The following is a 26,848-nucleotide window of genomic DNA, read 5'->3' as shown; positions in this document are numbered from 1 at the left end:
AATTTGGTGAGGAGAGGAGTTCTGGCATGACTGGACACAAACAGCGACTACAGAAAAAAAAAAAAAAAAAACAACTCAAAGGATGGTTACGTTTGCCCACAGTATTTTGTTTAAAAGCCATAAATGCTTTTGTTTAGAAAGAGTAAAAGGAAACACATTTGGCCTCAAAGAGATCATTTTTTAATCCCCAAACTGGAGCTGCCTCTTGAAATATGTAGCAAGAGATTTTTGCAATTTCTCCTTTTTTTTTTTTTTTTTTTTCCCAAAGCCAGTTGTTCAGTGTATTTACTTTTTTTTTTTTTTTCCAGCAATTAAGTTACCTGCTAAAATTTTTTCTTTCTTTCTTTCTTTCTTTCTTTCTTTCTTTCTTTCTTTCTTTCTTTCTTAATTCATTGCAAAATTTTTGAGGGTGTTTGTTTTTAAAATCTGGGGTCAGTGATCTCACCATTAATGATAATAGCTGCCTTCTCCGCTGGCTGGGTAGTACTGGATTGCTGTTCCCTGCGTAAGAGCGATCAGTTTATTTTCCTAAAACCAGCTGCCTTTTAAAAACTGTTCTGCACACCTCTCTGGACTTAAAGTAATCACTTGGACAAACGGAAGCTCCTCTGAAGCAGATGTGTTGATAAGAGACATTTTTTTAAACCTTGTATCTAGCCTCCTTTGTATTTTTCTGAAATTCAGTAATCCTCTTCCCCACTTAGCTTAGTGAGTGCCTGACCCAGAGCCTGTGGAGGTCAGTGAAAAGACTTCTTCCAAAACAGTGAGTGGCTACAACACTGAGGGAAAAGGTAAACTTGGTGGTGTGACCATTTCATATGTGTAACCTAGACTAATGCTGTTTGATTCCAGACAGCGCACATGAGCCATATGACATTGCAAGAAAAGTAATGCTACTACTTTGCCTTGGACCAAGGGAAAAATAAAATAAAATCAGATGATCTGATTTCTGTTGTATGGGTGCAAAGATATGACCAACTGAAAATTAAGTACTGTGTTTATACTGGCTGTCTAAGCTGTTTGAAAGTCACCAGAGAGTTGTAGACATGTTCAGAGGACGTTACTGCGTAAAGGTGAGTGTGAAAAATAAGCATCTCAGCAAAATGACTCATCCCTCTTTTCTCTCTCCATTGACTGTAAAGGGAGTCTGGGCAAGGAGCCTAAACTAGGCACATAAGATCTGAGTAATTAAAACTTGGTAAAATGATTCCTGCTTTGTGACCTAGAGAACGGGGCTGCTTCCCTGCTTTTATATATATATAGACGTATTGTATTGCAACAAGTGTGAAACTGGCCTTTTTTGGTGCTCTTATATTAAAAATGATAACAAACTATTTAATAAACAGATTTATATCTGTATTTCCCAAGACAGCATCTTGCACACAGGGGGTTCTGTCCACAAATCTCTAAAAAAAACCCTATCCAAATAAAAATAAAAAATGTCAGTCTATGCTTCAAGCAGTTTAGTGCTGTAAAAGTGCAGGATGAGCAAAATTCTTGTTTTTAGCATCTTTAGTGTCTGACAGAATAGCAGGGTTGGTGAGTCACCCCCAAGCCATGTGAGATCATATGCTTCATTAGACAGGAAACACAGATATATCTCCACTGATATATAATACAGAGTGGGGTATTAAAACGGATATATATTTGTTCTATTTATATTCTTACTGGCAATGTGCAGACACTGAAACACAGCACCTCCAGCTCCAGGTGGCCAACAGGTATCCGTAAAACACTCCACACACAGGAACTGTCTCCTTGAGCTAACTGACACAGCTGAGAAAGAGCAGTCAGGGTTCAGTAACCACCTTTTTCTCCATGAACAAAGATACATCATCAAGCGCTTCTTTTGAATGCTTTCAGAGCGCGGTACATCTTTCTGCCATGCCAGCAAGTCAGCCAGTCTCTTCTTCTCCTGCACGTAAATTGTGCAGAAGGGACAAAAGGCAGAATATGTATGAGAAAAGCAAAAGGATGCTAATGGGAAAAAGTAAATGTGACCGCACTTCCAAAGAAGTGATTCTTACCCTGTTGAAGGTGCTAAGCATTGTATATGATTGCATTGCCCAGAATTAATAATGTCTCAGGCTGGAAACTTAGCTGGTGTAAGGCAGTGGTGTCCCACCGTTTTCTATACAGCTTTGTTAATTTGTGCTAGCTGAGTATCTGGCCATGAAACAGCTCTATCAGAAGACCAATATTTCTAAGATCAGTTTGTTCACTCCCTAACAATCAGCTTTTCTAATGACTTTTTTTCCTCTTCTACATTGTTGTATTCTGGAATTAACACCCCCCCCTCCCCCCCCAAAGCATCTGCTTATCAAGACATCATAAAAATTTGCACCCTTCCAGGCAGGATTTCAAAGCATGCTGTGATCCCGCACAGCCTAACGAGAAGGCAGCAAAATGCTCCGTGCGATGGCGATGCTCCGTGCTTCGGCTGCCCCGTGGCAGGAAGCAGCCGATCGAGATGCTGAGATCTGGACGGGGAAGCACAGATTTTATCAGGTCAGAACCAGTCTCCTCAGAGGAGACTAAGCAAGCAAACTCCGTCCCTCATGAGTATGAGTCAGGCGATCATCGTTTCTTGTATCACTTAATGCAAGGCTCTTTAGGACATGGTTCTGCTAACCCTGGAGAGGTGCACTGTAATTAATTTACCAGCAGTTTGGCTCAGATGTTGTGCTTACCACTGCTATTAGGGAAAACGTCCAGAGAGGTCAGGGTCACATGCATTTAGGACCTGAGACAGGTATCTATGCAGCTACAGCACAGAGCTTTGAAGGTGCCATTTTATTACTGGAAGCAGTCTGTCTGAGGGCACACAGAGCTTAGTGGGGACCAACTTCTCAGCAGAGTTGTTCTCCGCCGGTACAGAGCTCTGGGCTGCCAGAGCTAGCCTGCCTCGTGCCCTGAGGTAGGTTGTTTGAAGTGAATGTGGGTAACTCTACACTATGCAGCAGTTCCAGCATAGACAACCCCTCAGGATTTAAGTGTTTGGAGTCGACTCCTCAGCACGACTTCAGATTCCATGAAGGTGTTCCTTGGACGCCTCCTCTCGGGGTGTTCTGTTGGCTCAGCCAGGCTTTGCTTGTGAAATCTGAGGGGATCACATCACATGGTTTATCCTGCATTTACTCACGTATAACCCAGCATGACTATACATCAATCAACTAATTTTAGCAATGTTAAAACTGAAAAGAAAAGAATGATATCTCATGAATATGCTGACCTGCCTCCCCACTCCAGCTTGTCTCTATCTTCCTTCAAATTCTTAACGTTTTTTGGAAGGGTCTTCCTAAGATTATTCAGACTTCTCTGTGTTGGCTTATGGCTTCCCAGGGTGTTGGTGATGCTTCTAGTTCTCACATTTCTGGGGGAATTTCACAGCACATAATGATTTTTTCTTAACTGCTCATTTTCAGTTTCTTCTGTCTCCATCCACCATATAACTAAGTGAGCAGAAATTGCTTGCTTGCTTTGCTGACTTACATGAGAGGCAAGCATCATACTGTGTAACCTGGCATCTTTGCATAGGTTTTTTGGCTTGTACATCAGAATGGTGCTAAGCATCCATGGGTGCTGAATGCTGTGGTAAGAGGAGATGACACAACAGCAAAGGAAAGGGCACTTGTAGTGAAAAATCTCATTACAACAATGGCTATGTAGCTTGTATGTGTTGTGTCGGAGGAGAAAGGATATCAACATTGTATACTTCTGTCTTTTAATAGGGAAAGAGTATTCTGCAACAAATAGTCTTTCTTGCTGATTTTGTTTCCAAAACTCGAGAAGTAAAACCAAGGCAAGATATTTGACTTTTAGCTCTTTTTCTCTGTAATAAGAAACGCAGCGGCATATAGGCTGAGAAAGGATTATAATATTTTATATATTCTGTAGTTCTTCAGACCTGTTGGGGAAAGAATTAGTAATGTATCTATATATCTGGTAAAAATATCTCAGTGACCTCATACTCACATTTGTGTAAACATCACCTCATCAGTTCCAGATACTTATACAGGAAACAAATCTGAATGCTCCTCTAGTGTTCTATACTTAGGCAGGTCAGCCGGCATATGTCTGGTCTCTAAATACCCAGTTTTACTTGGGTCCTTATTTTAAGGTTTCTCTCTTAAGAGTTTGCCGCAAACATGCCCTCAGCATTTGCCAGCGTGCCTTTTCCAAAGCAGCTTGCGCCTGAGGGTTTCCATTAAAAGAATTATTGAACAAAAACCACATACAAAGAAGAGCTGTACTGTTTGGTGAAGGCTTGGTTGGGATTGAGTTACTAAATATTGCCATAATAGTCCTGAACTAACAAAGTGAGTATCAAATGATTTTTCGTAGCTGTCAGTCACTGTGGTATGTGAAGACAATTTATTCTGTCCCAATCCTCATCTTGCTAACTCCAAATTCTCTTTCATATTTTTCTTTGTAACATTTCCTAATGGACTCTAGCGTGTGGAAATGACTTTTGACTTTGTAGCTGGTGTGTGCGTGATTGTAGTGACATAATAAATTGTATGTTGCCTGCTGCAACAGCACAATGCTTGTGAGCCTTATGAGTAGAGAACTGTGAATGTCACATGCTTCATTTTCCAGTTGTGAAGTAAAATAAGGAGGGAGTGTAATAAAAAAAGGTATGTGTTACTAAGAATAAATGTACAAAATAGCAACAATTATAACTTGAGCCTTTAGTTAATCACTTTTACTTTTTTTTTTTTTTTTTTTAAAAGATATAGCCCCTGAAATGGTTTTCAGGCAACCATGTATATGTGAACACTATCAAAATAAGAAAAAAATACAGTTTTTAGGAATTGGCAAAGCACACTTAATTGCCAACTTCAAGCTTCTTGAAAGACAGAGTATTACAATTCATCTAGAAAGATAGGATATTATAATTTAGTAGGTAGAAAACTGCCTATGTTACAGGACTCTTTAGCAGTATTATTGTATTGTTAGCAGGGTTACACAAAGACACAGATTAAAACTACTTTGGCTTTATACAGGCTGTCTTTAACACCAAAAGAAGCAAGTTTTATTCATAACTGTATTGCTGCCCATGGAGGTATGACCTCCACTTAGGTGACGACCAAGCGTCCCTAAGTGATTTGGCTGAAGATATAATCCACGCAGGCAATAAGAGAAAATAAGTTTGATTCATCAGTCACTCTTTATGCAGTCACTAGACCAACTTTCTCCACCAGCTGACTTTGCTTTCAAATACTACATGTATATCACCGTATGATTGTCTTTTTTTATTATTATTTTAATGCAGATTCGGACAGTATACTTTCAACTGCACTAATGGAAACAAGGGATCAAGAAGGCTTAAATTATTTGGTAGTAGTCAAAGACAGCAACCAAGATCAAGGGAGCATCAATTCTGAGGAACTTAGTTCAGTCTGATTCCCTCTGTTTGAGGACAGAAGAGAAAGCTCTACTGAAGACGACGTAAGCCAAAGAAAATATTCTGCACTATATCGTACTTATAACGTAACTACCAGAGAATGTCATAAGGTATTGAATGATGTGTAGACTAAGACAACAATTACATACTTTTTGATTTTCTAAATGTTATGGTTCAGGTGTTTCACAATAAATAGTTTAAGGAAATAAAATTTTTAATCAAACAGCAAATAATTTTACTGTGATGCTGATTAACTTTATGCAGCCACATTCACCTCACACATAGACAGTCCTTCCAAAACAGAAGAACTGGTATGCTGTCTCACAGAAGGGACCAACTTATTCATGAAAAAAAAAAAGAAAAAAAACACAAACAGTTGAAATCTAGCTCCATTGTGTGCACACAAGGATGTACAAATGGAAAAACTAATAGAAGTTATAGTTGTATTTTTATGAACTCCAAATCTGTAAGCAACGGACAAAAGGTGGCTGGGTTGTTCACTGCAGGGGATGGTCTATTTTATTATTTAATTTAAACCAGTGCTTGTAATCATCTTGAATGTAAATTGTGCAGCAACTGATCTGTGAATCTAGATGAATGTGTTTTCTTACATTTCTTTTCCTTTCCATTTTTAATATTGATCATCCTCTCATTTCTTATTAGACTGGATAAAAGGAGGTAATTTTCCTTGATGTGTTTGGAGATCTAATTAAAATACATAATAAAGCAATATATAAATCATTACTGAATAAAAGACAGAAATAAGCTCTATGGAATGTATCATGAATAGTAATTTGCAAATTTTGCAGTTATTCATTGACATCTGTCAGAAAGATAGAATCGTGCCCACTTTATGCACATATTTGATCATGGGAGATGTTGGAGAGTAGTAAAGTCACCATCTGAGGTCAGAATGTAGGCATTTTTAAGGTGCACCTCCACTGAAATCAAGTTCCAAAAGTTTCTTAAATGGAGAAACAACATAGATAAAAGATTTGATTTTTTACTTTTTACTTCAAATTTAATAAAAAATGAGGGGATTTTGAATTATGATTCTTTAAAATTCTCTGTCAAAACCAATCCAAGTAGTCTGTAAATATAAATCAATGTTTTTCTCGTTTGCAGATTAACTACATTTGTACATGCACAAGCAACATTTTCTAATACCAACAGTTGCAGCATTTCCATCTTTTTTTTTCTTAAATTATGCTCACCAGGCCATGAATGACAGATAAATAAATACTGTATAATGTTTCCTCTCTCTTCAAGTGCTATTTGATTGATTGTACAGCCATTCCTTACATTTCAGTAACTTAAACATGAATAATGTTTACTAACCAGTAACATGTGCTAGCCAGAAACCAGGAAGATCCCAGTTTTGTAGTCACCCTACCTGGATGAATTTACGTGCATGTGTAATTCAATCTAACTGAAGAGGACTGCTCAGTCAGCCAGCTGCAAACAAAAGTTTGAAAATCAACCTGACTTCATATGCTATCTTTTTCATTAGCAGGAGAAGCCTTCAGCCCTGTCAAGAAGCTTGTCTAGGCAGCACCATTCCCAGGCCTCATGACGAGGTCTGTGATATAATTGAGGTCGATTCAATCTTATGCTGGTCTGAGTTGGAAAAGGATCATGTAAGAGCTTATTCAACATGGGTAAATTGGGTTAGTGGATAAGGTGAATGCCAGTGAGAGAGCAGTCAGAAGAACCCTTGAGTTCTTGACAAAGTCACACATACCCAGAACTGCACAGAAAGAGCAGGGGGAAGATGTGTTGCTTTGTTTGCATTTTCTAAGTGCTGCAAGACAAAACTAGATTTGATGGAGGATTAATCACAGCAAGATGAGGAAGAAAATGTCAGGTTTAATGCATTGCTAATAAATGATACTCAGGATATTGACCAGTGATCTATGGTGATTAGGTGCAAAAGGCACTTCGAGAAAGCCTTGAATTTAAGAGTCTTGACTTTCAAGGGTATTTTTTTTTTAAATAAGCGTAAATGGGTTTAAGGATTATACTGTCTTTTAAGGAGATATGTATTTAGGGGAAAAAAGAATCCTGATGTGTCAGAAATGTGTTAAATGTGAGATAAGGGTACTAACGAATGTCATTATGACAACACGTGTGACATACTGCTGAGAGTCTCATCCTCGAGTGTAGAGTTAATATTGTGCATTTTTATCTTCCTTGTTTAAAACATACATTGACAATGAGTGTAGGACGTGCTATCTATACAGTAAGAGGAATTCTTCCTGATTTCCCTTATGAGCCAGAGGAAGCCACCCAAATAAGATGAGAAACCATTCCTGTGAAGATTCTTTCTGCATGAACTGGAGGAACCAGAAAGAGGTGTTTGGAATCTGAATCATAAATGCACAGGAATTCCTGCTGGCAATTCTGAAAGCTTCTTAACAAAAGCATAATTCTCTGGCTTGTATAAAGCAGATGGTCCCAGACTTCACCTGCTGCAAATCAGGTTAAATACGCTAAGATAGGCTGATGCACAGGCAGTGGAGAAACTGCCTCTGGTAGGGGAGCAGATTCTCAAGATTTGGCATGAGTTTGGCAAGTACTGCTTTAGTCATTACAAAGCAAATTTTGACTGTTTCAGTGCAGTGTAAAGTTCTGGCCTCGGTATCACCAGCCTTATAGAAAGTATGACTGGTGTGGTCTTGAAAAGTCCCTGTTCAGATAAGAATTGGAAATGTTGGGGAGTGGGAATAACAGCGCTACTTTAGCTGTAGTCAGGTTGATGTGATACTGCAGTCAAGCAGTGCATGCACCCAGCAAAGCCGGCAGTGTTCACACTACCAGCTCTGACTAGTTCCCTGTGGAACGGTGCAAAAATAACATCCCAAGAACATGAGAAATAAAGATCTAAGAGGGGATATTATCAAAACTCAAAGTCAAGAGATATTTTATGTTGCTTATGTTATGTTGTTGTTATGTTGTAACTCTAGAAAAGAGAATGTGAAAGAAAAGCTAGATCCTGTACAGTAATGAACAACCCTAATGCACACTTTTTTTTTTTCTTTTTTTTTTTTTTCCTGTCCCCTACATCAGTTTGGGGTTTATCAGAAGTTTGCAGAGTATTAACACCTCCTTCTTCCTTCCTTGGTCATGATATGGCATCATCAGTATGGCTGAGTGGCTGCATAGTTCTCCCCATTCCTGCTCCATGGGGATCCAGGCTGCTTTCTCTCTGGTGAATATTCCTTCTGGCACACAACATTCTGGGGAGCATTTCCTGCAGGGCTGTTTGCACATTTTCTTTTCTGTCCTAAAGTGGCATTGAAGGAATTGGTGAAGCAAATTCTGATCTAGTGTAGAGCTGTGTTCACCCAACTTTGTGGCTCGTCTTCTCTCACAAATGACTGCTGGTTATGCAGAAATAACTGGACTGTGGAAGGAGCAAGGTCTGCGTGAATGCCATCCCTTGGAGGGGACTAGCTCACTGAACACAGAAAGAGTCCAGGAAATTAGTTTGGAGTAGACTTCCTTTTTATAATAGAGAGGGAAGTGGGGGAACAGTTGCTAATTCTTCTCCTATTTCATGGTATTGAAACTCTACAGAGCTCTGTCGCTCCCACACTCACCCACAGGCAGCAACTGTTCCCCACATTGAGGGTTCCTAACCTAGTGGATTGTTATCCTGCAAGATCTCTCCCATCCCCTTGGCTATCCTCACTTTTCTTCTCCAGACTGTGCTCAGTTCTACAAGCTCCTTTCTGAGAGCAGATCAGGAACACACAGAGCATTCAAGATTTGTAGGTGTTTTCAGCGTTCTTCTCCATTACTTTCTTAATCAATCACACTGTTTTATTTGGGTTTTGACCACTCTGAGTAGTGAGATTACATATTCATGGGATATATACATATACATATCACAGAATATCATTATACCATGGGATGTAATATATACGTGAATTATACATTATATTCTTGGGATTATATTATTAGGGGGACTGGAAGGGTAGGCACTGATCTCTTCTCTCTGGTGACCAGTGATAGGACCTGAGGGAACAGCCTGAAGCTGTGGCAGGGTTGGTTCAGGCTGGGTGTTAGGAAAAGGTTCTTCACCAAGAGGGTGGTTGGGCACTGGGACAGGCTCCCCAGGGCAGTGGTCACAGCACCGAGCCTGCTGGAGATCAAGAAGCATTTGGACAACACTCTCAGACACATGATCAATTTTTTTGTTTTCTTTTTGGGTGGTCCTTTGGGGACCCAGGAGTTGGACTTTATGATCCTTGTGTGTCTCTTCCAACTCAGATATTCTATGATTATTTCATAATCCCCAAATGTTGTATCTAGGTAATAATGGCCTTCCTGGAGCCCATCCACTAATTTGTGAAGTTATGATTACAGTTTTACTGTATATTTCACTTCATCTTTCAATCACCCCATATTTGAATTTCGGCTGCTGTTTTATTGCCTGGTCACTGAGGTGCATGAGGTCCTCTGCAGCTCCTCAGAGCTGGGCCTCTTCCTCACTGGCCTACTTTAACTCTTCATGCCCTCCCACCATGTTCTTTCTGACTATGCCAAATTGCACAAGTCCTAGTGTAACTGGCTCCCCTGGTGAGCTCATTTCCCTCCAAGAACTGATCATTTATTCCTATCTTTTGTCTCTGAGCTTTTAATAAGATATGTATTCAGGTGACGACCCTTCCTCATACGGAAAGCTTAGCTTCCTTAACAGTCTTTGGTGGAGGACTTTGTAGAAAGCCTTTTGGAAATTCACATCAACCATATCAACTGGATCATCCTTATCCATGTTTGGTTAGTTCAGAGAAGTCTGTTAGTTTGTGAGGTAGAAGTGCCCTTTTCAAGAGGCTGTTAGCTTTTGCCAAGTAAATTGAATTGAATATCAGCATTGAATCTTTTAGCATCTGGTGGCTTTTTACTTTCTAATCTGTCTTCTTCATATTGTGGTAAGCACCCCTGCTAAGACAGAAATTCAGAAAGCTGAAAATCCGCTACATACGCACAGGGTATTGTATTTTAGGTATAAAATATATCAATATGGATGGATGAGAAATATTTACTGCTACCTATGAACAGCATTTACCATGACATAACATCAGTGCTGTGGTGATCAATTAATGTTTGTAATTTATTTTGTAAATTGGAAGGGCCAGAGCAGATGTTACTTATTTACTAAGGCAGCAATTTCAGTGGCCTCACTTCTAGGTCTGTTGTCCTCAGACCCCGCAGTGGTTTGGTCTGCAGAAGGCAGTAACACCCAACCATTGGTGCACTTCTGGGTTTGGGGGTTGAGCTTTTGAGCTAGCACGTACTGGTGACCAAATCTGTCCAAAAACTGTTCACCTCACTTTTACTTACTTATTTATTTATTTAATTAATTAATTTATTTGGGAACACAATCAATAACCTACAAAGCAAAACCCAACACTTTTTGACAGAATTATTGAGTCCTTACCAGGTCAAAGAGAAGGTTGTGGAAAGTTTATGTGTAGCTGTTGAGGAGAGATATGCCAAACTCCAGTGGGATCACTCAGTTCTTCCCATGTGCTCCAGAGAGAGTGCTCAGTCGTTTAACATGAGCTCGGGGAACCTGCCTGTCAAGAGCTCTGAACAGGAAGCATGTGGCTTGAAAACCGGTATTTTTGAGAGGTGAAATAAAAGGCAAAAGAGGTGTTTGTGTATCATTGTTTCATCACAATGTATCACATTGGACTGAAAAATGTGGGACATTAAGATGACTTTTTTTCTTTTTTTATACTTAATGTTTGTGTCTCCACCACAGCCTCACTTCTCTATGAAGCTCTAGCCCAGAGCTGAGAGTGAAGTTGGTGTTCCTCAACTTTCCTGGTACCCTAGATAACAGAGTCTAGTGACATCCTCCAGAACACAAGATCCCTCAAAATTTGGTTTCCTTACTACTTTCATGGAGGGGCACAAAGGACTCACAGCAGGGGCACTGCACCCTTGCGTGAGACCCTGCAGCAGTTTTCATCAAAGAAAGTTTTACCATCTATTTGGGTTGACTAATGTCTCTCTCTCTCTCTCTCTTTTTTTTTTTTCTTCTTTCTTTTCTTTTACATCTATGGAATGTTGCCTATGATGGATTCAGTAGTCAGGTTTGATTCCACTGAGCATAACTGGGTGAAACTGATTCTCCGTGGTTTGGGTTTAGGACAATGCATTTTAACAAAAACCGTGAAGGCAAGATTTCTTCTAGTAGCAAATTTACCTCTTTCTACACAAAGATGATCTTAATTCGGCTATAACAGAGATGAAAATAGTCATTATAGTGAAGAATGTCTGTAAAATTGCCCTAACAACTCTGTCAGTGGATGAAAAGTCTTATTTCACCTTCATTTCTTTTAATTGATTCTTGAAAGTTTTTCTTACACATGCACACTGGAGTGAGTTGCAGGAGCTTGCATACCAGGTGGATTTTTCAAACGATCATGGCTCTATTTATAATGACACTTGGCACCTCTAGCTGATATTATGTTTTAACTCTAATAAATAACCAGAAACCCTGTGCTTCAAAGCCAAGTGATGATGCCAAAATATTGTCATTATTGCCAGTGGCATGACTGATACTACCGTATAAAATAACCTTTTTTATAATGTGTTAACTTCTTCAGATGACGTCTTCCATTTGGAGGGCGTTCATCACTGCCTTCTATCTTTTACGGTAAGAAGTGAGCTGTAAAATAGCCACTCTCAGTGTGGATACCAATCTCTTTTGCAATGCTGTTTACATAGCTGGCTCTATTTTTTTTTTTCTTTCTTCTTTTTTTTTTTTTTTCCTCCTATCTTCCCTAACAGTATAAGTCACTCAGTGACTCTTATAGATGAGGCCACTAAAATACCTCTGTGGTCTGATGCAGTACGGTAAGCAACTACAGTTACTTTCCTATCCATTCCACAGAAAATTCAGTGGAGTTTCAACATTGTTTTATGGCACCAAAATCTCAGTACCCTGTTTAATCTCCTAGCGTATTTCTCTTCACGTATCCAATTTTCACACCTTTCCAGGAGGCCTGACCATGCCTAAGTTCTCAGTAATTTCCAGTCACAAATATATTTGGCTTTCTCTTACAGAGAAACAGAAGTGGCGGAACTCTGGGAGTCACAGAATTAACCTCTTATAAGAATATCTTCTCTCACATCTTCGTATTTCTTTAGTCTGACCTCACCACATCCCTGAGGATGGAAATCAACCCACACAGTCCAGCCCTATGGTCTTCAATTAGGATCTTGCCAGCTTTGTGCTTTTCTCAGTTTGTTTGCTGACATAGTCTTTGCCATCTTAATAAAGATATCACTCCATAATTTTTGAGTTTGGTGCTTAAGGCAATAAGAATTATCCTCTGCTTGAATCTGCTAAAACAAAATTAGTAACATGATCTGTGTGTACAAACACCATGCATGCAGATACCCAATCTTATACCTGCTAGGCTTTTTTTTTTTTTTTTTTTTTTCATTAAAACCACTCTGCATTTGCAGACAGAAGGGTTTTGCTAATTTGGAGAAAGCTCTGAGAAGACTCCCTGTGCCAGCAGTTCATATCTTGAAGAATAAATGTTTACTCTCGGGTGAGTTCCTGACAGAAAGTACCGATATAAGCAAATTCTGTTGGAATCTGTAGGAGTCTGGGTGAATTATAGCTGAATGTCTGAGGATTGCCGTATCAGGAGAGGTGCAGCTCTCAGTACCAGTGTACAGGAGCTGCTAAGTACGCCTCTCCACTGAAAGGGAGAGGAGGGCAGCAATAGCTATACAGCTGTTATACCCACTGATTTCATTTCCAAAATTAAAAAAAAAAACACACATTGGTTTGTATTCACACTTTAGTTTGTGTATGGTTGTGTGATTCTAATTCATGAACAAAACTTTCCAAAACATAAATGTGCAGTGTCTGATGTGACTACAGTGTGACACACTGAGAGTGTTGCCATAGACTGGGAAGGAAGATGATTAGGTTTTGCTGGTGACCATGGACTAATTTTGGAAAGAAGACAGAAGCAGTCAACATACATCACACACAGGCTTAATCCTCATCTGAGCTTTCCCACATACTTGCTGCTGGAAAATAAAAAGTAGTTAAGGAATTAACTTTTTTTTTTTTTTTTTTTTTTTTTTTTTTTTTTTAATATTCCACTTGGCTGCATTTTGAGTATGGGTGAATTAAGATTACTTTTCTGTCCTTTTCCCACTGCCATTCTTTAAGACTTGCTGTTGCAACCGTATGATGAGCAGATGCAAACAGCCCTGCTGTCCAGCTTTGCACAGAGACGTCAGGGAGAGGATGGCCGAGATAAACCAGAGCCAGCTGTCAAACACGTCCTCACATCTGTCCCACCCAGAGGTGGCTCTTGGCTTCAGAGGCACCATAGCCAGGTTGGGTGCTGTCATTTCATGGAAGCAAGCTGAGAAGGGACTATTGGTTCTGCTGCTTGACAGCAACCAATGTTAAAATAAATGCTATTAAATGCTGAATAGTGTTTAATTTAACACTGAATTAAAGCATTAAATAATTAAATCAGGCATAAAAAAATGAGGAAAAAATGACCCATTTAGGAAAACCTTTAAAAGTCTTCATGCATGTATCATGTGGTCTTGCAGCAGTTACTCTAGAGAGTTTCTGAAGGCCTGGTGAGGTGTCTGCCACCAGGAAGGACAAGGGTTTGACCTTATTGCAGCTGAGTTCTCAGGTGTGCATGCAGCAGACATGCTGTCAGTAACATCCAGCTTTCCCACCCCTCACTTTTGGGTTGTTCCTAAACTTTTTTCAGGATCTTTCTTCGAAAGAGCACTTCCTGAAATGCCTTCTTATATTAATATAGGCATGAATTTCTGGGGGAAACGTGTTACTAAGATCCTCTTCAGCAGTCTTTGAGACAATTTTGTGCGATATGATGAGTAACATGCAAAGATCTTGATGGAAACAATATAGGAAAATGAGGAAACAGAGTGACTGTAAGTGCCCTATTGCTATGATGTTTGCACACTTGTGTTTTGGCTCAGATCATAGACCCCTGCAGCCTTCAGGAAATATACATGTTTCTAGTGCATGAGAAACAAAAAAAGAAATGGAGCAATAAGGTGACTTTTAGAAGAGAGACTTATATGGGATTAGACAGTGACAAAAATTGTGCCTGTTATTCTAAGGGCTATGTGAATACAGGCATTGCAAATTCTTATCTGATTTGCAGGTTTTTATGTTTTTTAAAATTGCAAGAGTATTGTAAAACAATAAAGTGTCCTGGGAAATGCACTGCCAGAAGAGGGTAAACAAAAACACACACAAGTACCCTCTTAGGAGCAGGATTTGCATTTTCTTAGCAGAACAAACTCTCTGCCTTGGCTCTCTGTGCTCTCACTGAAGTGGAGGTCATGGCTAGTGACAACTGGGAGCTGTTCCTGGAGTCTCTCTTGCCTTTTTAGGTTATGAGGGTCTCTGTGTGTTTAGGATAAATATGATTGACAGCTCCACTCCGGCCCCAATTAGCACCCTATAATTTATTAGCTTCTGCTTTCAGATTATGCGCTAACTTCACAAATATTTCAACCACGGAAACAGCAGCTATCAAGTGTCTCTTTCCTGATCCAGCTCCCTGTGACTGCACTTAAATACACAGACGGAGCTGTGCAGGTCTGTCAAGAGAGAATAATCATTTGTGTCTGTGTGCAAGTGGGGCTGTCGCAGCTCTTTGGGACTCTGCTTGCGGAAAAAAAAGAATCCCTGGCTCTGCTGGGCCAGGGGTTCAGAGCTGGTTCCTGCTACCAGGGAGCAGGACTGGAGGCCAAGGCGCTGGCTTTTTTTGGTCCAGTTTTGTTTCTTGTACAAGTACTGACACTTTAAACACATGCAAGCAGCACTGATGAGAAGGCCTGTGTCCCTCCTACTGCTGCCCCTTTGCTTCTCATGGGGCTGGGTGGGTAGGTGTGTGAGGGGAGAGGCTGCCTGAGGCAGGGCAGCTGTGGATGGAGGTTGGGGAATGGAGCCCGTGGTTGGGGAGAGAAGGAGAAGCAAAGAAGACGAAAGACAGAGGTGTGGGTGCTGAGCCCGGAGGCATTGTGCCAGGTGGGGCTTGGAGGGGCTGCACCTGGCGGGCTTGGGCAGGAGGAGGGGGCATGCACCTCTCCGAGGCAATGTGGTCGTGGGTGTAGGCACAGCTTTCATGGGGTGTCCCTGCCTGGGGAGGCAGCAGAAGGTGTGCTGCAAAATGGCTCCTTCTGTGTGGTTAGAGACGGACAGGAATGGTAGGACCTTTCTGGTCCGAGCTGCTTGTCAGTGCAGTCGGGTTAGAGAACAGGCTAACTGTGGTGGAACTAAAGGAACGGATCACTTCCCAAGGCTGTATCCTCAAAGCTTAAGGGCTGATAAAAATAAGACTTTTTCTTTTTCTTTCTTTCTTTTTCTTTCACCTTTTCTTTTTTCCTTGTTCTTTTTCTTTATTTTCCTTTTTTCTTCTTTTCTTTTTCCTTTTCTTTCTTTTTTTTCCTTTCTTTGTTTCTTTTTCTTTTTCTCTTTTTCTTTTTTTCTTTCCTTTTTTTTTCACTTCTTTTTTTTTTTTTCATTTTTATATTTTTTCTTTTTTTTTCATTTTTCTTTTCTTTTTTATTCTTTTTCTTTTCTCTTTTCTTTTTCTTTCTTTTTTTTTCTTTTTCTTTTTTTTTTCTTTTTTTTTTTTTTTTTTTTTTTTTTTTTTTTCTTTTTTTTTTTTTTTTTTTTGTCTATTTTTTTTTTTTCTTTTTTTTTTTTTTTTTTTTTTCTTTTTTATTTTTCTTTTATTTCTTTTTTTTTTTTTCTTTTTTTTTCTTTTTTCTTTTTTTTTCCTGTTCTTTTTTTTTTTTTTCTTTTTCTCCTCCTCTTTTCCTTTTTTTTCTTCTCTTTTTTTTCCTTTCTTTTGTCTTTCTCTTTTTTTTCATTTTTCCTCTTTTTTTTTCTTTCTTTTTCTTTTTCTTTTTCCTTTTTCTTCCTTTTTTTTTCCTCTTTCTTGTTCTATTTTTTTTTTCCTTTTTCTTGCACTACCTTCTGCAGAATTGCCTAACCTGCAAAACAAGTACCTCACTCCTCCAAATAATCACACCACAAGTCTCTCTCCTTCCCCTGCTGCAACTGCAACTGCTCTCTGGTGGCAGGCCAGGGAAGCCAGCCAGGACACCACAACCCCCCAGAGGAGCTGACTCGCCTTTCTGTAACCAAAAGGGCATCTTAATTACAACGCTTGCCCAGAAAAAGATGCACGGGAACTGCCAGTCAGAGGCCCCTGCTGCATCTAAAGGCACCCGTAGCATTTTCCTCCCTTCTAGGAAGGGACCAACCTTTAAGCCCTTGCTACGGCTTGTCACGAACCTAAATAGGACTTCAAAGGTAAAGCGAGAAGGGATGGCTTCTGACCCAAGGAGGAGACAGGGCAGATACATTTCCCTGGAGACGGGCAGTGCACAATCCAAGGGAGGCGCAGAGGGGTTTTCAGACTTTCTCCTCCCCTTCTGCTCCCCTGGGGGCTCCAGTGGGAAACCCAGTGGGACAGGCGGCAGGAAGGGAGGAACATTTACCCTAAAGTGAGCTGACATGAGGCTGCAAATGCAGGGACACATATATTTGTCTCTAAGGAGCCCTGCGCTGCCTTCTTGCAACTTCAGCTATTCCACAGGGAGACCCTTGGTAAAATACAGTGGAGACTGTGGCCGCAAATACCACGTCCCATCCCCACTTTCCCCGACAAAACTTCACCGTCAACCTCCGCATTCACTAAACAGTTTTGCTCTGTGCTGTGCTCAGTTTCAGTTATTTTCAGAGCAGGGATGAAATGTCTGCAGCAAACATGCCGGAGCTCACTCTGCATGCTGACACTCAGCGGCCCAGCAGATTCACCTCTGTGCCTGCTTCGGTGCCAACCTGCTGCCACCCCAGGCCCTTCACCTCCTGCCCTGGCGTCTGCATGGAGGGGCCATGAGTGGTGTTTGTTTGTTAGGGAATAGCTGGAGAGCAGCAAACAGTGCTAACCTGTGTGCCATGCTCACAGGAAGTGCACCTGGAGGGTCTGCTCCTCAGGCTGCAGGACCGGGACCGACAGCCCTGCTCTTCTGGTGTGGGATCAGCATGCAGCATATAAGACAAATGTAACATATAAGAAGCAAATGTTTTGCATTTACAGATTTCTTGCACACTTTCTGGATTAAGCAATTATGCTGTGATGCGAAGAGGAATAACACAGATTTATGAAATGGCACTGAGGTTATTGCATGAGGAGCCTCCCCTCCCTTGTGCCAGGCAGCCTGAAGCACAGGATGAAGTTCCTCCTCTAGCAACATGAGCTGCAGCCCCAGTTCTGCAAAGTCTCACTCCCAAACCTAAAGGTGGGAGCTGTGAGCAGCCCCCACAGTCAGGATAACCCACAGAGCCAAGCTCTGCAAGGCTTAACCAAAACAGGGCACATACACCTCCAGACTGCAGCGTGTCTGGAGTAGGAGCACTTTAAAAAGGTGGTTTGCACAGCACCTAATGCCATAAGCCACAATCCTGACTTTGGTGTCTGGATGTTTCCATGATATGACAATAAAAAAGTACTTGGAGAACAAATATCAATAGCAATATTCATGTATTCATTGCATAAATCCTCATGCTTGAAAACGGTCAAAATCAAAATAAATTGTAAATGCCTATGAAGTAAACGAGTGTTTTTTATTTATAAAAATGCTTCCAAATGTATTTGGGCTGTATTCCCCAGTCATCCTCATTAGGAGGAGAGAGAGAAAATGAAAAAGAAAAAAAAAAAAAAGAGATTGCACTGAAGCACAAGCAATGCTAGAGCCCAATTAATCTGCCTTCTTTCTTGATAGAAGCCTCAGAATACTTTTGGTTTAACCGGTACTATAAAGCCTGTAGTCCTTTGCTCACCCTTTACAGCTTGTCTGGCATCTTGCTGACTGGGGACTGAGGACGAAATGCCCGTGAGTAAGTCTGGTTGAAGTGACCATGGCAAGTCACCTCCTGCCTTTTGCCCAGCTCTGACTGGGGATGCTCTGCACACTTTGTATTTCAAAGCCCCTCCTTGCCAGCTTCTCACAATATTTGCTCACACTGCTTTATTATTTTCTTGCTCTTAACATTCCTGTTCTTTCCCATAAATTATTTCTCTCAGTTATTGCTGAGCTGGAACCTAGGAGAAGCAAGCTCTCGTTATTCAACACTTTGCCACCTTACACCAGGCGTTGGAAGGTGAAAACCCTCAGAACAGTACAAAAGTCCATTTTCTAATGCTGCTTCTCCTGGTGAGAGGACTGTCCTCTCACACACACTGAAATTTATCAGCCTCCAAAGACATTACATTAAGAAAAAAAATGGAACAAAACAAAATGCCGTAGTGTTGGGATCAGATACTTTGCATGTAAAAACATCAGCTTTTAAGTATAGGGGGAAATCGCCACTTCTGCACTGTTTCATTAGCCATTCATCACTCTATAATAGCATTTTAACTTACCAGTTCAAAATAACCATGCTGATTGTTACAGTCCTTTCTTCTATTGGTTTTGTGAAGAAGCACCTCTTATTACGGGGTGCCACCTTTGCTTTAACCCACCTTAAAAATACACTGTACACTAAAATGTAGTGTTGCCACAGTCTTGCTTTTTTATCTTTTGTATTTATCACCATATTTTTTTACTCATTAAGAAAATATTTTCAACTACCAATATCTCTATTTAGCTTTAATGCGAAGTAATAAAATAACTCACTTCATCCACACTACAGGTATTTTTCCTATTTCATCCTGAAGTTTCTAGTCTGCCTCATTTCTCTTTCTTAGTTTTAATTCTTCATAAAAGCACACAGGGTGAAAGAAGGAGATACCTTTAATGCAGCTTTCCTACCGTTAAATAGATATCTTATTCCCTCTTTCAAAACAAAACAAAACAAAACAGCTATTAAAGTGACAAAATGACAGCAACAAGTAGACAAAGGGAAATGTTAAACCCAGACCTATTGTTCATCATGGGCCTTTCCTTAAAATTGTTGGGTTGAGGGCAAACAGTTTTTCATATCCTTCCCCCTTCTTTAAGAGGGTTTAGCTTTCACCATAAAAAGGTTTCTTGTAAAAAAAGAGAAAAAAAAAAGAAAGAAAACAAACAACTGTTACGTATCCAATGCAAATGCCAAACTCTGAGAAGTGCCACCTTGGTTTTTGTATTTCTGGAGTTTGAACAGTTGTCCACAGAACAGCTGCATTTCTGCAAGCCCAAGGCAGGTGGCCCAAGCTAGACGCTTGCCACTCATAACCACAAAGCTGAAAAATCTGACCAGTTCCTTGGTAGTCCGAAAATGTTCATGAGTTCCAGTTTCTTCTCCTTTTACTTTTCTATAATGTAAAGTAAAAATCCAGTTCAAAACTGCTAAATAGATTTTCCCATGTTGCATTCGAGAAATAATCTTCACTGCCATAAAAAAATATTCACACCACTAAAAAAAAACAACACAATTTCCTCTGTCCCCTGTAAGAAGGCCAGTGGTTTTGCATCACTGTCCATGACGTCATTCGACTCTTTTAAAGCAGTCCAACTGCAGTTCAGGGAGTGGAGTTTGGTTAAATAGAAGTTCACAGTCTTTGGCTCTCCTCTCTCAATAGAAGAGTTTTCCTCTCCAAAATAAGTCTAAAGGACTGTCCTTGCAATGCCAGGTCGCCTTAAGTCCCGTTGTCTTTCCCCGAGCTGCAGGGCCACGGTGGGCTTGGAAAAGGGCAAGGGGGGTCTGGGAGGCTTTGAGTCAGCTCGTCAGCTCAGAAGGGATCCACCACAGAAGGAGTAACGTCGAGCTGCAAACCAAGACCAGAAGCTGTTACAAACTGACCCGACTTCAGCTCCAAATGCCACCACGCCTAAGAGGCAGAGATCTAGAGGGGAGAGCCAGGGGAGGAAGAGTGAAGGACAGCTCTAAAACCAGTACAGATCCTTGCTTTTGTCCTGAGGCTGCAAACCTGAGAACGGAGAGAAGAAAAAAAAGGGAAGAAAAATAGGAACAGGCATTTAAGGACAGAGAAAGACAAACTTCATTTCTGCCACACGAGATCGGAGGCTCAGCCTAAAGCACGGGCTCCTAAAGCAGGGCTGGAAGGAAACAGTGAGGCGAGAAGAGCATGGGCTGCACCAGAGGCAGGCACGCATCCCTGTTGAACCTGCAGCAAGGATGCCGTACGGAGCCATTTGTGGCTGCGGTCACCAAATTGCAGCCAGAGCTGGCTTTCCTCGCCTCTGCTGCCACTGGCTGAGGAGCAGTCACTGCTGGCTACATGTCTGTCACCTCTTTGGCATGGCTGCAGACCTTATGTCCAGGCACCTGACCAGACAGACGCCTGACACCAGCCTCACTGGCCACGGCAATAACCATTGCCCTTTTTCTTTTGTTATTATTTTTGCTGGGCAAATGTAATTGTACTTTTCAAAGACTGGGAGAAAAAAATAAGTAGCTGTGGTTGTTTATAAACCTACTGTACTTTACAGAGCCATGCAGCTGCCTGCACACCTGCTCCATGGCAGGAGCCCAGCGATGGCCCTCGGGGCTCCACCCTGCTGGCAGCCCTTGCAAGGCCAGGGCAAGAGGACTCCAAAGCAAGAAGGGCACATGGGCCAGAGCCGGGAGGTCCCAACCCCGATTTGTTTCCCCTTAGGGGCACCACCATGTTGGGTCCTCCCCTTCTACCAGCTCATGGGGGTGGCCCTGAGCTGGGGGGGACCCAAAGGGGCCGGGGGCTGCTCTTCACCTGGGTCCACATTGAGGCCAAGGCTCTGCGCCATGTCCCCTGCTGCGTTGGGGAAGGGTGCCGGTGTTGTCCAAGTGGCGGCAGCGCCTTGCCTCGGCCTTGCCAGGTCGCAGGGGGGGCTGACCGGCGTGGGCACGGCGGCGGGCGTGAGGCGGTGGGGGCGGACGGAGGCGGTGGGCACCAGCAGTGAGCCATAGCGGGGGTCGAAGTGGGGGCCGTAGACCTCATGCACGGCGGCGGGGCGAGGGTAGGCGGTGCTCTGCGTCCCGAGGTAGGGGTGGTGGTGGTGGTGGTGGTGGTGGTGATGGGCATGGTGCCAGGCCTCGGGGCCGCCCTGGTGCAGGTGGCTGTGCAGGGAGGCCGGCGCGTAGGGGTCGGCGGTGGCGGCAAAGGGTAGCTCGCTGTGGGCGGTGGCGGCCAGGGGGCTGCTGAGGGTGGCGGGGACCGAGGAGGGCTGATAGGCGCTGTTCCAGAAGGACGGGGGGAAGCTGCGCTGGCTCATCGGGAAGGAGCCGTCTAGGTGCGGGAGAGAAGAGAGGAAAGGGAGGTGAGCACCCAGCAAGCCCTCTCACTGCCTTTATCCCCCAGAGCACTGCTGAACACAAGGAGACACTTTACATGAGAACAGATTCCTCTCCAGCCACACATCCAACACGCCTAGCCCAGGGATGATCCATGAAAATGAAGCGATTTGCTCCAGGTTTCTTATAGTAGCTGCTTAAGGAAAAGACTGTTACCTAAGGCAAGGTAAATATCTCTCCCTCAGTAGTGGAAACTGAGTCAGAGCTATTGTGCACCACAGTAAGTTCCAGGGATGGATTTCTCTTGTTTGTTCATTTGTTTGTTTTGTCCTAATCTCCCTGTGAAAGCGTTTATGCCCAACACCTTGGAGGATGCCCTGACCCTGACAGGAAAGCCACTGCTTCCTCGGTGAGGTTTCAGAGCAGACAGCAACAGTGTGAGATGTGACTATGTGCCAGCTTAAAGTTTTGAAACATCTGGGGGCAATTTTGCCATCTATTGCGTTGGGCTTATGCCTGTTTATTGGATATACCACTAACATATCTGGGAAGCATTCTGCAGGTCTTTAGGGATTGGCAGGGTGAAGGACAAGGACCCTGCATTTTCCTTGCTCAGTAAGACGTGTGAGGTGGAATAGTGATTGCTAATAGAGTACAGAGATAGGTGCTACGCATGATTGGTTGGGAATGCAGAGTGTTGCTGAAACAAATGAAAATGTGCCCTTAATCCACATTTTCCGGGGAGGTAAATTAGCTCAGAGCCCTGGCATTACTCAGGAGGAAGGGAAGCAGTTCATGATGGACAAGGAAATCTCCCTGCTTTCAGCACCGAGTACCTTCCACCCATGAAATACTTCAACTAGCGTTTCAGTCTTAGAAGCCACCAATGAGAATTTCATGGACAGACTGGGAAATTAGCTCTCAGCTGTGCAGCTGGCCTGGCGATGGGGGTCCCGGAAAGCAGTGCCCATGGACAGGTTATTCCCTGCCACATCGGGTACCTCATGAGCCCGTCTGGGGTAAAACAAGACATGGCTATGGAGGATCTGTGTAATTTGGGGTCCTTGCCGCTGACGAGTGCAATGACACACATTGGGCGATACATGGGGTCGTGCATCGTCCAGTTTGCAGCGGTGGGAACCTGCTGAGCTCCTTCCCGTGGCCACTTGTCCTTCTGCTCCCATCTCCACTCCCCACCTCACCAAACCCAAAGCTGTGGTGACCGAGCCGGGTCCCGCAGCCCTCCAGCCCCGCACCCCGCACCCGCACCCGCACGCCCCGCACCGCGCTCACCCCGCCAGGAGCCGGCGTTCCTCGCCTTGGCGCTGCCGAGGGAGAAGCTGCTGGGCTGGCTGAGGGCCCGGCTGAAGTGCTCGTCCACCACGGCGCTGATGTCTCCCTGGAAGTAGGTGAAGAGCACGCAGCGGGAGCTGATGTACTCGGCCTCGGGGGGTCGCTCCTTCTCGGGGCCGCAGTCCTCCTCCTTGATGCTGGCGGCGGCGTGGCCGGAGAAGGAGCTGCTGGTACTGGCGCTGCTGCCGCTCTCCGGGGCTTCTTGCATTTTGGAGTAAAAGGCGAGTTTCTGGAGGAAGGGGGGAGGCAGGGAGGGAGAAGCGAGACGGTCACGCCGTGCAGAGCTCCGAGGTGCCCGAGGCTCGGCGCTCCCTCCGCGCTCCCGCAAAAGGATGCAAAGGGTTGCAAAAGGATGCAAAAGGTGGCAGAAGGATGCAAAAGCACGAAGAAACCCTCCCGCACAGGAGGGGAAATACCGCCGCGGCGGTGCCGGCAGCGGGGGGAGGCGAGCGGCGCCGGGCTGCACACCGAGTGCACGGCGGAGAGGAGGAAGCGGAAAAGAAAAGAAAAAAAAAAAACAAACCAAACCAACAAACACAAAAACCACAAATTAACAACCCAAACGCCGGCAGCCTCAAACCCTTTTCAGGGCAAAAAACACCGCCTCGGCCGGCGAGAAGCCTCAGGTATTCCTACGAGCTTCCACTGCTCCTGCTAGGTTCCGCCGGGGGAAGCAAGCCGCAGGCGCTGGGAAGTTTGCTGGGTGTTCCCCGTGCCCTCTGCACCCGCCTCAAAGCGCCCGCAGCCGCTGGGACTTTCTTAGAAATAAGCGAGGGGGCGCGGAGCCCCTTCTCTTCCCGGCCGCTGCGGGTCGGGAGAAGCAGCAGCCGGGGCCGGGGGGGAGGCAGGGAGGGAAGGAGGGAGCCCCGGGCTGAGCCCCGCGGGGTATTTCATAGCTGAACCATGGCTCGAAATCCGGCTGAGAGTCACGTCGTGACCGCCGCCTTTCCACTTGGCTGCCGGCTCGGCCATTGAGGTAATAATCGTCCCCCTAAATAATGTCACCCGTGCGCGGACGGGCCCGGGGGGGGGGGAGGCAAGGTGGGGGAAGACATCATTTGCTATTTGTAACAGGTATTCCGGCCCCGCTGCCAGCTGCCCGAGGTGCCACCCGGGTGGCCACGCCGTGGGGACGAGGAGCTGGGCCGGGGGCTGCCGCCAGCCCGGGGCGCTTCTGCCTCCTCCGCTCCCCTTTTTCGTTTGCAGGGAAATTCCGCCCTCCGGCTTTGACAGGACTAAGGGGCAGGAAGAAAAATTAAAAATAATAATAATAATAAAAAAAAACCAACAAACCCACACCCCACGAGCAAACGAGTGGAAGCGCCGTGCAGCAGGTGCAGCCCGGGGGGAAGGAGCGCGCACCCCGATGCGACGAGGCCGCCGCGCACGGGGGCTGCAGATGCCACCAAACGTCCCCTCGGCCCCTCCAGGGCACCCGCCTGTCCCTCGGGGGCCGGAGCATCCCCGGCGGCACCGCAGCCTCGGCTCCCGTCGGGGCCTCGGCTCCCGCCCCGGCCTCCCGGCGCTGCCTCCGCTTCCCGAGGGAAAGTCCCGCAAGCGGGGGCGCGCTGCGGGGTGCCGGGGGCAGCTCGGGCAGCGCTCCCCCGCCGGTCCCTGCGCGGGCCCCCCGTAAAGCTGGAAAATGACTGTGCCCCCCTCCAGCCGCGCTCGGATGGAGCCCGTGCAGGCAAAGGGAAAAAAAATAATAAATTTTAAAAAACCCCTAAAAAGCCATCGCGGGGTTCAGGTCGCGCTCCCGCTCCCGGGGCGCCCCGCCGGGGTACGTACCGCGCCGAGCCCCGCACCGAGGTGGGATGCGGCTCTGCTCCGCTCACCATCGCAGGCTGCCGGAGCTTCTCCCCCACCCCGTCCCCTCCCCTTCTCCTTTTCCCTTTTTCCTTTTGGTGAGGCCCCAGACGGCCATCCTCCCGCCGACACCCCTCCCACCCTGCAGCCCGCACGTACCGGGGGATAGGGGCTGTAGGCTGCCGCGAAGTACGCCTGGGGCGGCCCGTACACTTGGTACATAACATCCAGGCAGCTCATGGCTGGCCGCGGCCGAAATTTCGTTTTTTGCTCTGCAAAGCGGAGCTGTGCTCGGCGGGACGGAGGGAGGATCCGGGGGGTTAAGAGGCACCGCTCCTCGGTGGGAGGAGTGAGGGGGGGACGAGCTGCCCCCCCCCCCCCCCCCCCGTCCTGCCTCCCCCCGCCGCGCGGCTCCCTCCCGGCTCCCAAAACCGCCCGCAACCGCGCCGGGGGGCGCCGGGCAGGACCCCCGGCAGCATTTTTGCTGTCGCTCCGGGGGGGGGTTTCTCCGTTCTCCCTCCCCGCCCATGCAGCCGCCAAGCTGGGGCGAACTGGGAGCGAGGAGGTCTCTGGCACTGCCCGGCTAGGGGGGGACGTGGGTGAAGCCCCCCAAGCCCCCAGGGGAGCAACGTGAGCCCCAAAGCTCTGCCCTGGAGCTGCGGGAATTCCCAGGTCTGGCCGAGCAAGGTGGGAAAAAGTTGCTTCTGGAGGAGGAACCCCCCCAAAAACGTCGCGGGAGCGAGGATGCTTTCTGAACGGAAACCCAAGCGACGCCGCGGTTCGCGTGGAAAGAGCAAATCCTGGTGCAGGTAAGCGGGGTTTGCTCCCCGGCTGCCCGCTGGGAGCCCCCCCGGGAGCAGGCAGGCGGCCTTACCCTCACCCGCGATGCCCAGGAGGGAGAGCGGCTCCTAAGGAAGCGCCGTGAGTCCTCAGCTCAGCAGCAGCCCTTTCAGACTGCCGGCTTCTTCGTACCTTCTATATTATTTTTAAGCATTTGTACTAAAGCCGAAAATAAAGGAAAGTGAAAGAATATCACTTAATTTTCAAATGCTGATTATTAACAAAAATCATGGGGAAGAAAAAGCTGAAATGAATGAACGCTTTGGATTTTGAAGACCTGGAATCCTTTAACTGAATTTTAGCAGGAAATCCTCATAATTAAAAGGTTAGCATTTGTCTCTTTCTTGTTGCTCAGAAAAACTAATCTTATGTTTCAAATTTCAGGAATTGTTCTGAATGCCCATCCTTTGCCAAAAATCATATTTTAGTGCCTAACGAGCATATTTTTTTCTTAACTGGGGGCAAGGTTTTAAATTCATATTTAAAACATTTGTTTCTCCCTCTTCTAGTTTGGTAAATTTGTTTTCTGTATGGAAACATGACCTGCAACTCCACCGGCTGCATGGTTCAGCCCCGGCATCACTCCTTCCTCCGTCACACCAAATTTTGTGCCAGTGGCTGAGATGAGAACGAGGGGAGGAACTGTCAGTATCCAGCCTTAAAAGGAAGCGTATCTCACACTCTATCATTTTGTTTCTCCGAGCAGAAAGCGAACAGGCACCGTGGAGGGAAGGGCTCACTCTGTGGCGGGCATCAAAGGACTGTGGCCAGCGAGGGAGCACCCTCGCTCCTTGTGGCCGGAGGCTGCGGGACTTCACCGGGGCCCTGGGATCTCGTTTCTGCTGCCCCTGCTCCCAGGGGTCGGGGGCCTGGCAGCTCCCCCATCACCGGGAGATCTGCGCCTGTTCCGAAGGCAACAGCACTCTGGGTGGCAGTCCGAAAAGGGTGCCCATTTCTCAGGAGGTGAGTACACCTTGGACATGCAATCCCAAAACACCGCATATTTCCCTGCTGTTTGCACAAGCGCTTCTCCAATGGCTTTGTGCAACACTGGGGTGACACCTGGCATGTGTCATGGTGGAGCACATGCTTCGTATGAAGGAAAAAGCCAAAGCAACACGAGACTGGGTGCTGTGATGTGGCAGAGAGCCTAGGTTGTGTCCCCTGGAGAACCT

The 26,848-nt window shown here is 45.0% G+C and overlaps 2 protein-coding genes across 2 annotated transcripts in view; one reads left to right on the top strand and one right to left on the bottom strand.

Moving 5' to 3' along the window:
- Positions 1–5,654, top strand: part of ROS1 (ROS proto-oncogene 1, receptor tyrosine kinase) — an 80,574-nt gene extending 74,920 nt beyond the window's left edge. Inside the window, exon 45 of the mRNA XM_040553396.1 lies at positions 5,276–5,654. Within this exon, the coding sequence (XP_040409330.1) occupies positions 5,276–5,406 (131 nt within the window). The 3' untranslated portion in view covers positions 5,407–5,654. The remainder of the gene's footprint in view (positions 1–5,275) is intronic.
- A 14,353-nt stretch (positions 5,655–20,007) lies between these two features.
- VGLL2 (vestigial like family member 2) lies at positions 20,008–25,073 on the bottom strand. Its single transcript, XM_040552921.1, has 3 exons — positions 24,993–25,073; positions 22,968–23,256; positions 20,008–20,208 (listed from the first exon to the last, which is right to left on the bottom strand). The coding sequence occupies exons 1-3, from the start codon at positions 25,071–25,073 to the stop codon at positions 20,168–20,170; spliced, it is 411 nt and encodes a 136-aa protein (XP_040408855.1). The 3' UTR covers positions 20,008–20,167.
- Between the last annotated feature and the right edge of the window lie 1,775 nt (positions 25,074–26,848).

Source organism: Cygnus olor, chromosome 3 (genome assembly GCF_009769625.2).
Source record: "Cygnus olor isolate bCygOlo1 chromosome 3, bCygOlo1.pri.v2, whole genome shotgun sequence".
Taxonomy (NCBI): domain Eukaryota; kingdom Metazoa; phylum Chordata; class Aves; order Anseriformes; family Anatidae; genus Cygnus; species Cygnus olor.
The sequence above is the reverse complement of the archived record's forward strand: the minus strand, read 5'-3'. Positions and strand labels throughout refer to the sequence as shown.

Coding starts and splice junctions, on each gene's coding strand:
- VGLL2 (XM_040552921.1), bottom strand. CDS start 25,073: ATGAGCTGCCTGGATGTTATGTACCAAGTGTACGGGCCGCCCCAGGCG. Junction 23,257..24,992: donor CCTACAGCCCCTATCCCCCG/GTACGTGCGGGC, acceptor CCCTTCCTCCAG/AAACTCGCCTTTTACTCCAA. Junction 20,209..22,967: donor GAACGCCGGCTCCTGGCGGG/GTGAGCGCGGTG, acceptor CTTGGTTTGCAG/CTCGACGTTACTCCTTCTGT.